The following is a 12,612-nucleotide window of genomic DNA, read 5'->3' on the forward strand; positions in this document are numbered from 1 at the left end:
CTGTCATTCGGATCATTTCCGCCTGACTTGCATTTTTTTTTCCCCCTTTGGGGTTGGTTCTTTCTCACCATTGGGCAAAAATCGTGTAACAGCGGTGTCGATTGGTTAAATTGTACGTCACTCAGTAAATCTGCGGCACTCTCTTTTCCCTGTTGTACCACCCTTGGGCTGACGAGAAATTAAATGCACAAGACACCGTTCTCACAAGGAAGTCAGCTCTTCACAACGCCTCGTTTCATCATCATCCCCCAGGTAAGACCTGCGAGAAACATGCGTTCACCAAACGAGATTAATTTTTCTTTTTAATCGATGAGCTTGCTAGAATTGGACTTGGACGAAAACTGCCACTTGTACGTGTGCTCTCGAGCTGGATGAGCTAGCTTTTTAGCACTGTTGAGCGAATGTTAGCCTGCTAGCTGGCTGCTGTCAGGCTATTTCTAACAGATACCAAGTTTCAGTGGATATTCCAAACAGTCGTAATTTAACTGCGGATTTGCTTATTCCACTTTCATGTACGGATGCTAACTGTCGCTGGGATCGTCATAAGCATGTCATGACGAGTTAAACGCAGATGAATGAAATTCTTTCTACGAATTTCAAATGGTTATACAGCATTTCCGTAAACTTTCCCACAGAATGCAATGGACGCGTTGTCACCCAATGGGCGTGTTGCTCGTAACACAATGACATCCAGTTATTCTGGTACCTGACAAAAGTACTCCATCTATGAATGAATTTCAGTTTCAGGTAGCGCAGACACACGTCAGTATTCGAATTGTTCCAGGGTGACTCCCATCTTCAATGACAGCACGGAAGGGAGAAGTGTAAAATACCACGTACAGTCAATAATTATGTGCAAGATCATATAGCTGTGTTACTGTGCACTTTCCTCTTCACATTCTACATCTGAGTTCACTTTAGGTAGTCTGTCTGGTCGGCATGGTGATTGCAGGGTGTGGCTCTTGTGTTATGGTGCATGGTTGCTCAGGGAAAGTGAGCTTTCAGCTGATCGTCTTACAAGATGCGAAGTCTTTGTTGTTTATACCTGCATGCTGACTTGACAGTGGTGGTGAAACCTAGCGTCTGCCACACCTACCCAATGCAGTGTTGAATTGCAGATAAACAGGCTCTGCAGATAGGATTTGGTTGCATAGAGAAAAAGCAACCTACTCAGAAATGTTGTGTACAGTGTAAATACCCAAATATGAAGCGGATTGAATACATTTACCAGCCACAAAAAGAAATGTTTGAAAAAAAGCAGTTCTGAAAAAAAGCAGTTCTATGAGTTAAAGTCAAATAAAGTTAAATAACCCCATTTCATTATTCTAAACTGCCATTCTAAAGCGGTCTTTCTCGTAGAACATAATTATTCTAATACGTTCATACTGTCTTAGTCTTGGCCAAGCTGAAACACCGGAAGCTTCTCTTATTATACTTTGCACAGCAATAATGTAGTTTGTGTCTCAAGTGTGCAGCTTGAACGGGGGAGTAAGCAATCATGTGTTATTTCGAGTAACACCCCATTTCCTGCCTTGTCATTGCCAAGTCTTTAGGAGAGCCCATTTATTATTGAAATGTGTAAATTCTTTTTTTTTTTTTTTTTTTTTTTTTAAACCATGTGTATAAAAAAATATATTTTGGGGAAGTCACATTTCAGATGATCTTTTCACCTCTGTATTTGGCAGATAAAGACAATGTGTATTCTGCCATCTGCCATCATCAGTGCAGTGCAGTGTAGTAGAGGATGTACAAGATGGAGCGAGACAGTGTGGGAATGAAACAGAGCAACGCGTGGGATGAGGGAGCTGGGTAATTCTAACTATAGTCATATGTTAGGGCGGTCTACTATAATAAGGGAATAAGACGAAAGGACATCCTGTTTATCTCCCTGATGTATACTTTCCTCCATTAACACTCTGAATATCCATAGATTTGTTGAAACGGAAATATGTGTGTGTGTCTGTTAGTACTGGTGAGGTCAGTGTGAGAAAGGTCGAGGTGACAAGGTGAGCTGTGTAGATGGGTTTGTAGCATTATTGGCTTAGTGTCATTACCTGTATGTTTGTGTTGAAGGATTAGCAGAGATGAGAAGGACAATGGAATTAATCAGACTGCACTAATGGATCCTCTTGGTGCAGTGTTTGAACCCTTTCAACCATTATCACTGTCTACATCAACAAATATTTTTCCGTTTTACTGGGCTTTCTTGGCTGCTGTTTTAGAAAAGAGGATAATAACGTGAACGGTGTTATTTCAGGCTCATCTTGTCATAAGAGCATTATATGTGTGTGTCTTATGTTTATCCCAGCTGCACTTTCTCCAAATCCTGACCAGAAATATCATCACGCCTCTCAACCCATTAGCATTTGTAAACTACCAACTGACATTTTGTTTAAGAATAGAAACACAGATCCTACTGTATTCAGTATAAGCAACCTATTAGCATCCAAGTCACTATTATCTGAGTGGTATTATTGCTGTTGATTAAAGCCATCAGTGTTGACATTTCAGTTCAGCCCAAGTTATCTGCTGGTGCTCAGGCTTGTAAATGCCCCTGCTGTGACTCTTACCATTTCTCCCTAATGTCTTTGTTGTGGTGGCTTAATGGAGCAGGCAAGGGGAAGAGGTAAGAGAAGGACAGAGGTTGAATTGTGGAGGCGAGGGACTGAACTGCACAAGGTAGTGTTCAGGAAACCCCTCTGAGGTATTTTTTTCCAGCTGCGGTAGTAAGACTTGCTTAATGTTCACTTTCTTGTGCAATGAAATAGCCCAAGAAACCATAAAGGAAACTTTAGGGTTAAATGTCTATAGTTTGGGGGAGGGATTAGGACTAACTTCAGATGTGGACCACTTTAGGGGAATCTGGAAATGATGAGGTCATGTTATGTTCCAACTGTAGCGTGGGAGAGCGATCAGAAAACAGAGATTGCATCACCCACAAGCTAGACATTTACCAAATGCTTGCTTCATGTTATTCACACACACATTCTATTTGTTTAAATCTTCCTGTGAAGGCACATATGGATTTGAAATAACAATATGGTAGAGACAGAGAGTGATTTTGTTTGTCTCGGTGGTTAAAGTAGCCCGTTTGGTTCACCGGGCGAGAGTTTGCAGTCTTCACAGGAGTGGTCAAGTTTTCTGGTTCCAGCTGTGTGTTACGTCATTGCAAAGCTTTATGTGCAGTGCAGGCAGCTGTGATCAACTATTGTTTCAAAGGATGACATCAACGTTGGCGTCTTTTATTAAAGACTGATTAAATTGTTTTTTTTTTTTTTTTTAACAAGAGTTTGGCATCCACCTAGAGATGAGTCAAGGCTAAGCCTGACTTAGCGACAAAAATAATGAGTCTTTAAGTAACAATGTTTTGGTAATCATTTATTAGAACACACCAGATGAATGATTTACACGTCTCCTTCACACTTCTGAGTGCTGGGTTTTAAATCTGCTTTGGCTTTCCTCTGTGCTGCTTGCAAACTTTCCTTGTCTCCTGTGCTTATCTGGGTCTCCAACATTCAAAATGGATGTGACTGAATAGTCGTTTGTCGCATAATTGTAGTTTAATCTTTTTTTTTTTTCAGATCATATTATAACTCAGAACTTATAGCACTCAATCGTAACCGATCCTTGGGCACAAAAACAACTCATATATTTTACTCATATACCAGGTGTCAGAAAGTCATATTGTTTGGTTTCTTTTTTTTCTTTTAGTCTTCAGGTAGCCTTCTCTTCTGTGGAGCGACAGGGCAGAGACATTGAAAGTGGGGCTGCATTCTGCCGTTCAGTGTGGTCGGGAAAGCAACAGTGAGCATCATGGCGTTGCCATTCAAAAAGGACCTGGACAAGTACAAGGATCTAGATGAAGATGAGCTCCTTAACAGTTTGTCAGTGGATGAGCTCAAACAGCTGGAGACGGCCCTGGAGGAGATGGACCCAGAGGTCAGAGCTTATTTCCGAGTTAACATTTATTTTTTTAGGTTGCTTCTAATGGGTGTCTATGGTCCCTCTCAGAATGCTCTTCTTCCAGCGGGTTTACGTCAAAAGAACCAAACGACAAAAGGAGCTACAGGAACATTTGACAGAGAGCGTCTCCTCAAATACCTGGAGAAAGAAGCCATGGAGTACAAAGACAGAGAGGACATTGTCCCTTTCACTGGAGAGAGGAAAGGTGTGTAAAACAAACTGCGACTATTTCCTTCTCAAAATCCAAAGCACACTACAGCACACATCAACCTTATCACAATGAGTGATGGTGAAATAAAAAAAAAAGAGATGTTTTATTTGTAATGTGAACTGGGATGGAGAGCTGATGTGTGTCAATGGGTTTGTGTCTGTAGCAGTAAGGCAGTTGAGACACAGCTGTAATTACTCTACTGCTGTCTTTGCAAGTATTACTAATGCTTATCCGGTCTTATGCAACATGATGGTGGAGTGCGTGGGAGTACCACCGTTGTGCGTGGGGCGAGTCGCCAGAAGGGATCTACAACAGTTTAACTGAAGTTGACTAGATTTTAGAAATCAGTACAGTGGTGCCTTGATTTAAGAGTGTTTCGTTCTGCCAAAACCCTTCTATCTCAAATCCATCCATACTTATCCGCACCGCTTGTCCTCATAGTCGTCGTGGGCGTGCTGCAGCCTATGTATTTCCTTATTGAAAGTAATGCAAATGGCAATACTGTAATCGGTGTGTGAGCTTTGGCCACCAGGGGCAAGAGACTTGACAAACAAAAACAAAGACAAGTTTCACAACTGAATGACTCTATAAGCCACTGTAATATTATTAACATATGCCTGTGAGTATTGTCATATTGTCTGTTCACATGGTTTGATTCACCGTTTGTGTTCAAATACGCTTTAGAAATCACACTACATGTGTTGGCATGATTCCTAAGTGTGTAGGTAACTGTGTAACAACGTTCCGTTTATCATTCCAATCTCAGTTGAGTAATAACAACTAGCATGGTCCAAAGGCGTTCCGCTTGTCAAGATCTTTTAAAGATAAAAATATTCTTTCCGCTAATATGGAGGAGATGTGATACTGACATCTTGACATCCACACTGAACCCTCACCGGCCCCTTAGCTGTAATGTATCCCATATGTGTATGTGTGCAAGTTCTATGACGACATGGAAAACTTGAATCATTGCAGTAATTATGTGGAATGTTGCAGATTCCCTTTCCCTTCTTCTTTTCACCCCCTGCTGATAAATTAAAACAAACAACCTCAAGTGCTTTGGAAACCCCTGCAAAGGATATCAGGCCTTTAGTTTTTTCATTTTTTTGTTTTCCTTTTTCTCGTTGAGATTTTCATTCCCAATTCCTTTTCCCTCACTGCTAACCTCAGAAGTTTGAGGTTTGTAGAAATTTAACATTGTTATTTGCGTTTTGAGACCATAAACCACATCTAAAAATTTCTATGGTTCTGAATAAATAGGCGCAGGATGGAGCCTGATAATTGTATTTACTGTTGTTGGCTCTAGGAAGTGCTAGAACTGCCACCGGGGACAAGTCTGAGCAATTTGATTGGCTTGACTGAGGGAGAACAAGTGAGAAGCCCCTGGTGTTTTTTTTTTTTTCAGGCGTGTAGCGCTGGCATTCACAGGCTGTGACACCGCAGAAGCGCAGTCAAGATTACAGTTCATTTATTGTTCATGACTTCCTTCCCTTTCCCCCCTTTTTTCCCCTCAGAGTGGTTACCATGGCACTACCATGCTCACTGTGTAGTCTTCGTTTGGCACAACTGAGTATTGTGTGGAATGTTGTAGCAGAAGAACACATGGAGCCTAACCCTTTAAAATTTGCACTTTAAATCGTAACAGCCCAATAAGCCGCATCAATTATATTGTCTCAGACTACCAGAAACTGAAAAGGAAGTTGAGAACGGATTTTAAGATTCGTGAGCATTTCGGGAAAGCAAAACACTGCGCGCTGCAATATGATGCCGTATTGTTTGCCAAGAGCACAGGAAGCAGTCGGACAGTGACGCTCTCAAACTGCTGCTGTGTGTTGGAGACGAATGGGGGGAAAAAAAAGTGATTTAAATTCTTTTGATCAGTCGCTATCTAAATCAATAGTGAATGGTATGAAATAAGACCTAAAACCTTCCTGGCAGCTAACCGAAATAAGAAAGGTCATTTAAACAGATACATTACAAGTATCTGTATCATCCCATTAGGGAAATTAAATAGTAAGCCTATTGAAGGCCAAGATCCACGACTGCTGCAGAGTTTCATGAGAGGATGTGATCAAATATCAAGCAAAACAAAACTTTGACTTGAACCTACTCGTACTTGAACCTGTTCCATAAGCACTTTAAGGAAGGAATTATCTCCTTGTTGTGCTCTTTCCTCACCGCTCTCTCATTTTGTCTCCCCAGGCAAAGTATTTATTCCTAAGCAGAAACCATTGGAAATGCAACAGGAGAATGTCACAACTCTTGACCCAGAATTGGAGGAAGCCCTGTCCAGTGCCACAGATACAGAACTCTGTGATCTTGCATGTAAATGGATTTACTTGTTTACATCTGTTTGGGCTGAAGGACCAAAATTAGACAGTCAATTCCAGTTAGCGCTCATGATTCCATTTTTATTGTGTACAACTAGTCCCAGTCGTACCGCATGTCTTCCAAGAATGCTAGTCCCAGAATGGCCTTCACTATTCCCGGTCATCTGTGCCTGCAGAGCCTTATGTCCTCCTTTTGTTTATAGCAATCCTGGGTGTTCACACGCTTGTAACCAGCAATCAAACGTATGACGGAACTGGAGGAAAAGAGGGCTACAATGGTATGTAAAGCAAAAAATCACAACACTACTTTGCCTTTATTTAATACAGTACACTAAGATAGTTGATATGGAGTTGGCAAGCTAAAATCTCTTATTGCTCCTTATTGCCCCCAACCATGTGCCTGCTGGGTAAGAGGCCCGCTCCAATGTCCGCCACAAACTAACAAACTTTTGTTATTTTTCTCAAGATGTGGTTAAAGGGGAGAAGATGACCCCCGTGTTTGACGAGCCACCCAATCCCACAAATGTAGAAGAAACTTTGAATAAGATCAAGCGCAACGATCCCTCCCTAACCGAGGTCAACCTGAACAACATTAAGGTGCAAGACTCATTCAAAACCAACATGCTTTTGAGGTTAGTATCACAACTACCTTTTCAACTTTCAACCAAATGTCCTTTTTGCAGAACATCCCAGTCCCCACTCTCAAAGACTTTGCCAAAGCCATGGAGAAGAACACCCACGTAACCCAGTTCAGCATGGCAGCCACACGGAGTAACGACCCCATCGCAGTGGTGAGAGATGCTGGTCTCAGAGCTTTCGTCTCACAGAGATGCTTTGTGTTCACCTTTGGAAATGTTGCTCGTCCAGGCGTTCAGCAACATGCTGAGGGAAAACAAGACGTTGCGAAGTTTGAACTTGGAGTCCAACTTCATCACCAGTGCCGGAATGCAGTCGCTGATTGACGCATTGCGGGACAATGACACGCTCACAGAAATCAAGATAGACAACCAGGTAAATATTATTATTATTTTGCAGTCATGTTTCGTTTGTAACTTCACTAATGTTAAATGCCAAATGATAATGCATGTTATGTTGTCATTATTCCATCTCTCTCCTGTCCAATGACCCGCTGGCTTTTGCTGTAGTACTCGACAAAACTTTTTTCCTTATTTAGATGCCTGACAATGTAAATGGCAACAGCTTACGCAATATTTACCCATTGGTCATATTTCCCTTTTGTAAGTCCAACTATGTGACCTTGGCTTCTGTGGAGTGCCCTTAGTCCGATATTGCAGACATTTTGAAGATTATGAATTGTGTTTCAGAGGCAACAGCTGGGTACCAATGTAGAGATGGAAATAGCTAAAATGTTGGAAGAGAACAAGAGTATAGTGAAGTTCGGCTACCACTTCACCAAGCAGGGCCCACGCTCTCGAGCTGCCACCGCCATCACCAAGAACAATGACCTGGGTATGCTGCACTCACGCATACACGCAACACTGAGAACCTGTTAGAACCTGCACTGAATCAGCGCATAGTCGAGGGTGGATCATGTCGTGAAGAATGTGTGACGTACCCAGTGGAAACATTTGATTATTGACTATTTGGAATGTTCTCAACTTCTAGCCACCCATGACCTGCTCTCTTTTTTTTAGTTCCTCCTCCCGTCAGAGCTGCAGTAGCACAGGTCTGATGCATGGGTTGTGCTCAGTGCAAGTTAACAGTGACTTCTCTTCACAGTGTCCATGGGACCATTTGCTGCTTTAAGAGTGTGGCGCCAGCTTAGTTTGTTGTGCACTCACTGATGCACGCTCTTGAAATGCGTGTGAACTTTGACCACGCGCTGACTCACATATTATGTGAACTAACAAGTTGTAGTTAGCATGTTATCTTTCTGTTTTATTTTTCTATTTAGCTTTTGCAGGAGGAGTAACAAAAAAAAAAAAAAAAAAAATTCTTTCTCCACAGTCCGCAGGAGACGAGTGGAAGGGGACCAGTAGAGGCGGAGTTCCGCCTGTCTCCCAGCCAATCATGTCACTTCATCTCGCCATGTGGAATCACTTCCACCAATGCCCTGATCTCATCTCACCGTGTGGAACAAGTCTTGTGCCAAACTGTGGGGCGAGGCACAGCAAGAACATACATCTGAGAAGAAGAGAAATAACTGGAATGAAACGCCCCCCTCTTTCACCCATATGTGTTTATTATTATTATTTTTATGCTGTCATTGAAGGTGTAAATCGAGTTAGTTTTTAGTCTTTCCATTTCAGCTGCTCCCTGGTTTCAGCCTTGAACTAAACTCTCATGACTTTTTATTTTCCTTCTTTTATATTGATATCATATGAAATAATGGTTAGTATGACATAGCAAAATAGAAATTAACCTTAACATTCAGGTTCACCTCATGGAACACCAGGGTCACACCAGCAGCTCACACAGCAGGACCGCCGCCTGCCTAAAAAAAAAATCCTCCACATCCATCCTGCTGTCATCACTATTTACAAACTTTGTTGTAAACCCAAGTGAAGGCACATGTAGGCTTTGTTTTGTTTTTTTTTTTGTTTTTTTTTTTATTGCCACTATCTTGTAAAACCTCACAGCTGCTGCGTGTTCGGATTCTGATGCAAACAAAGCATGTTTAATTAAGTCAGTGCTGACTTGGTTGCTGCAATCAACCTAATAAAATAACTGCGGACGCATTCCATCTAGTTACATACTGTACCCACTCAAAAGTACCATGGCATACTGTTTTAGAGTTCTCCACTGCTATATTTTAACTGTCAGACAGGATAGAGAACAGGATATTAATGTCATTCTGTAGTGAAAAGGTTTAACAGATGAAGCCATAAAATTGTTAAACCATGCCAAAGACCAACACATGGATTGCTTAATTGTGTCATTTTTGAGTTTTGGTTTAGACAGTCTATTTCTCATGGTGTCATTTCATAAACATTCCTTGTGTGTGTGTATTTTTGCAATATTGGCTTTATATTTTATTTTTGGAATAGAATTTGTTTCTTAAAAGGTCAATATGAAGTACACAACAAATTAAGCGAGTGAAATGACTCCCCTAGCATTCCCAGATGTTTTCAAATCAAGCTACTTCTTGGGTACTTATTGCACACTGATATAAACCTGAAGTATTCAAATTTGCTCAACTTTTTCTTATGTTCTGCGATATCACTGATAGTGTTAATGATTTGTCACAATAATTAGCAATGGTTTGATTACATAGGAAAATGCAACACTAAGTCAGGAGTAATAAAAGATGAGGGAATAATCAACACAATATTTGAATCAACAGAATGATTAGTCTCTTTTCTATAAATCAAAATTTTTAATGATCAACCCAAGAAAATCACAATGTCCAGCAGGATGAGCTATTTTTTATTTGTAACAGCCACTATTGTAGTGACGCCTGCACTAGAAAATACTCATTTGACCCCCCCTTCCCAAAAAAGGTTTATGACCCATAAATGCCAGAAAATGGCAGCAAGTGCTACTTCTATCAAAATGAAGCTCCTCAACTCACGCCAACATAATTCCTTGGCACTAAGATAATGGCAAAGCACTATTGTCAAAACAAATGAGTTCTTTGGCACTAACATGGCACAAGATTGACCTAATCATAAAATCCACTTTTGCAAATACACAACCTTGAATATGCGGAGCTTCACTGTCTACTGTATAAATCGAGCTTTTCAGCCAAGTTAGCCCCACACACTGTCACTTGACACTCAGCAGGTTCTCCCATCAACATACTATTCCTTTCTTAACATGCTGTGTGCCTCAAGCCAACCTTCTCAAGGTACACTAATCTGCTATTCAGATGTCTCAAATGAGTTCCTTAGATTTTGTAAATACTTTCTTGTCATAGGTCCTCTATTCTGTCATAGCATCTGGTTCAAATGTTTCTGTTGACCAACAGTTCTTTCAACTTCAATGCCACATTCCTTCAACATGATTTGTATCTGAGCCTTGTTGGGTTATTTGCATGCTCACATCCTGTAGTCTTTTCACATAATGCGTGCAGGTGGACAGTTAATGTGCAGCTTTGTTGATAATCGGTGACTCATGTATATGAATTGTAAAATGGCATCTCAAATGCGTTGTGTATGCACTCGCCAATGTGTGTACAACACAGATCTGCACAACTACTGTGGCTATTTTTTGTATATTATGTTAAAATAACAGGTGCCGACTCAACATGGTAAAACGCACTGCTGAATATACATATATCTTCAACAATAAATGTTTTTACATTCAGTCTGTTTGCTATTCTTTTCTTGTTCTAACATCTAACTAGTTTCTAACGATAGTAATTATTTTTGGTGGGCCTTGTGGTTTGGGAGTTCCTGTGCACCCTTTAATCAAATTCGGTTTCTGTGATTGTTTGCACATGCCTGGGAGATGATGTCATTCATATGTATGACATCATCCACATTGGTTTCACAGGGCGGGCCTGAAGTGGACAGATTTGTTCTCTGATTGCAGGTGAAAGATGTTTGTTGTTGCCATGTCAAAAAATGAGAACAAGGTGACTTTTCGGTCATCAGATTATGTTCAGGTGTTTTGATGTGTAAACCCTGAACAATGCATTCAGTAAGCTTACCTTGGCGGGCACACAAAGGTTAACACAAAGAGGAAGGAGGGGCTTAAAGGACATTTAGAAAGCAGTTTAAAAAAGTTAAGTCACCTCCTGCACTTTTAAACTGAAGGAAAAATTTAAAGCATAAAGCAGAACCTTCTGATGGGATTGGGAGTTGTAGATATTTTTGCAAATGGGGCAGTGAGGTATTTTGTGTATTTTTAGAGATCAGTACAAAACAGGCCAAAGCAATGTATCATGAACCCGTGAGATTTACTGTGCAACTCCAAATAAGATGTTTGTGTTCATGTCAGGTGCCTGTCAAGGAACATGCTGACATTTTCCCTACAGTCTTGAAAAAGACACCCCTCTGCCCCATGATGACTGAGTTATTTTTTCCAACTCAGTCCCCTTATACATATTTAAAAGTAATTACTCCTGGCTTTAGTGAACTACTTTTGCATTGCCACTCCCAACTACAGTATGGAGATTTTTTTTAATAGTATCTTACATTGATATATGGATTCCTTGCGCCATCTAGTGCTCGAAGTAATGTGACAGCTAAGGTGTCACGCCTTGTTCTTCCAGTAGGAGTCGTCAGAGACCAAATGGTGGACTGCTGGTCAGGGTGTACTGTAATATCCATCCATCCATTTTCGATACTGCTTAACCCCACGGGGATCACGGGCATGCCAGAGCCTATCCCAGCAGTCATCGGGCAGTAGGCGGGGTACATCCTGAACTGGTTGCCAACCAATCGCAGGGCACACAGAGACGAACAACCATTCGCACTCACACCTAGGGACTATTTGAGGTGTTCAACTGACCTACCAAGCATGTTTTTGGGATGTGGGAGGAAATGGAAGTGCCCGTAGAAAACCCACACAGGCACGGGGAGAACATGCAAACTCCACACAGGGAGGGCCGGAGGTGGAATTGAACCTTATGAACTCTGAGGCGGATGTGCTAACCAGTGCGAGTGGGAACTTAATGGGAAAAAAAAGTGACAACTAATTATTTCAATGGACCCTAGCCCTTCAAAGTATTACGAAAGACTGCGAGGACCATGTCTGAGGAGCTGGTTTAGAGGGATATTGCATTATAATCTTGGCTGTCAACATCTGTGCGTGCAATCACATCATCAGGAGGCAGCGCAGGTGTTGTCATGGTAACGCTGGGACTATGACTCATTGTGTTCTTACTCCTTTTTTTACCGCTTTATATGAGAGGGCGGCTGATAAAATTCCTTTTGTCCTTTTTCCTCTACCAAGAATTCACAACAACAAAAAAATGTTCTTCTGAAAATAAACAACAAACGTTTTTATGTCATAAGCATTCCATAAATATACTGAATAAGAACATACAGCAGTGGCATAAATCGATAACATTCTAAAGAATTGAACCGTTTTAATCAGTCAATTGAATGCCCATTGTACTACTCTTTCTGGTGTGCCCATATGGGAAGGCCCAACTGGGAAGGGTATAAGACAGTGGGAAAAATACTATCAGTTCGTCAGTAC

General features: G+C 41.1%; 1 protein-coding gene and 1 long non-coding RNA gene across 3 annotated transcripts; one reads left to right on the forward strand and one right to left on the reverse strand.

Moving 5' to 3' along the window:
- The first annotated feature begins 89 nt into the window (after positions 1–89).
- tmod2 (tropomodulin 2) lies at positions 90–10,770 on the forward strand. 2 transcript variants are annotated; one of them, XM_088370493.1, is made up of 10 exons: positions 90–252; positions 3,712–3,939; positions 4,012–4,168; positions 6,377–6,499; positions 6,708–6,782; positions 6,971–7,101; positions 7,188–7,295; positions 7,372–7,515; positions 7,830–7,974; positions 8,473–10,770. In XM_088370493.1, the coding sequence occupies exons 2-10, from the start codon at positions 3,814–3,816 to the stop codon at positions 8,502–8,504; spliced, it is 1,041 nt and encodes a 346-aa protein (XP_088226619.1). In that variant the 5' UTR covers positions 90–252; positions 3,712–3,813; the 3' UTR covers positions 8,505–10,770. The 2 variants fall into 2 exon arrangements, with proteins under 2 accessions (XP_088226619.1, XP_088226620.1); XM_088370494.1 differs by lacking the exon at positions 90–252 and adding an exon at positions 3,284–3,370.
- Positions 1,584–3,095, reverse strand: LOC148400479 (uncharacterized). Its single transcript, XR_015857417.1, has 2 exons — positions 2,571–3,095; positions 1,584–2,213 (listed from the first exon to the last, which is right to left on the reverse strand). It is a non-coding gene; the product is annotated as an uncharacterized LOC148400479 (long non-coding RNA).
- Positions 10,771–12,612: the final 1,842 nt, after the last annotated feature.

The sequence above is a fragment of the Syngnathus floridae genome, chromosome 3, assembly GCF_059516105.1.
Source record: "Syngnathus floridae isolate MCC-2025c chromosome 3, RoL_Sflo_1.0, whole genome shotgun sequence".
NCBI classification, from domain to species: domain Eukaryota; kingdom Metazoa; phylum Chordata; class Actinopteri; order Syngnathiformes; family Syngnathidae; genus Syngnathus; species Syngnathus floridae.

Excerpts from the sequence above, each read along its gene's own strand:
- tmod2 (XM_088370493.1), top strand. The coding sequence starts at position 3,814 with ATGGCGTTGCCATTCAAAAAGGACCTGGACAAGTACAAGGATCTAGAT. Across the intron at positions 6,783-6,970 it reads AGGAAAAGAGGGCTACAATG|ATGTGGTTAAAGGGGAGAAG; the intron begins GTATGTAAAGCA and ends ATTTTTCTCAAG. Across the intron at positions 7,516-7,829 it reads AAATCAAGATAGACAACCAG|AGGCAACAGCTGGGTACCAA; the intron begins GTAAATATTATT and ends ATTGTGTTTCAG.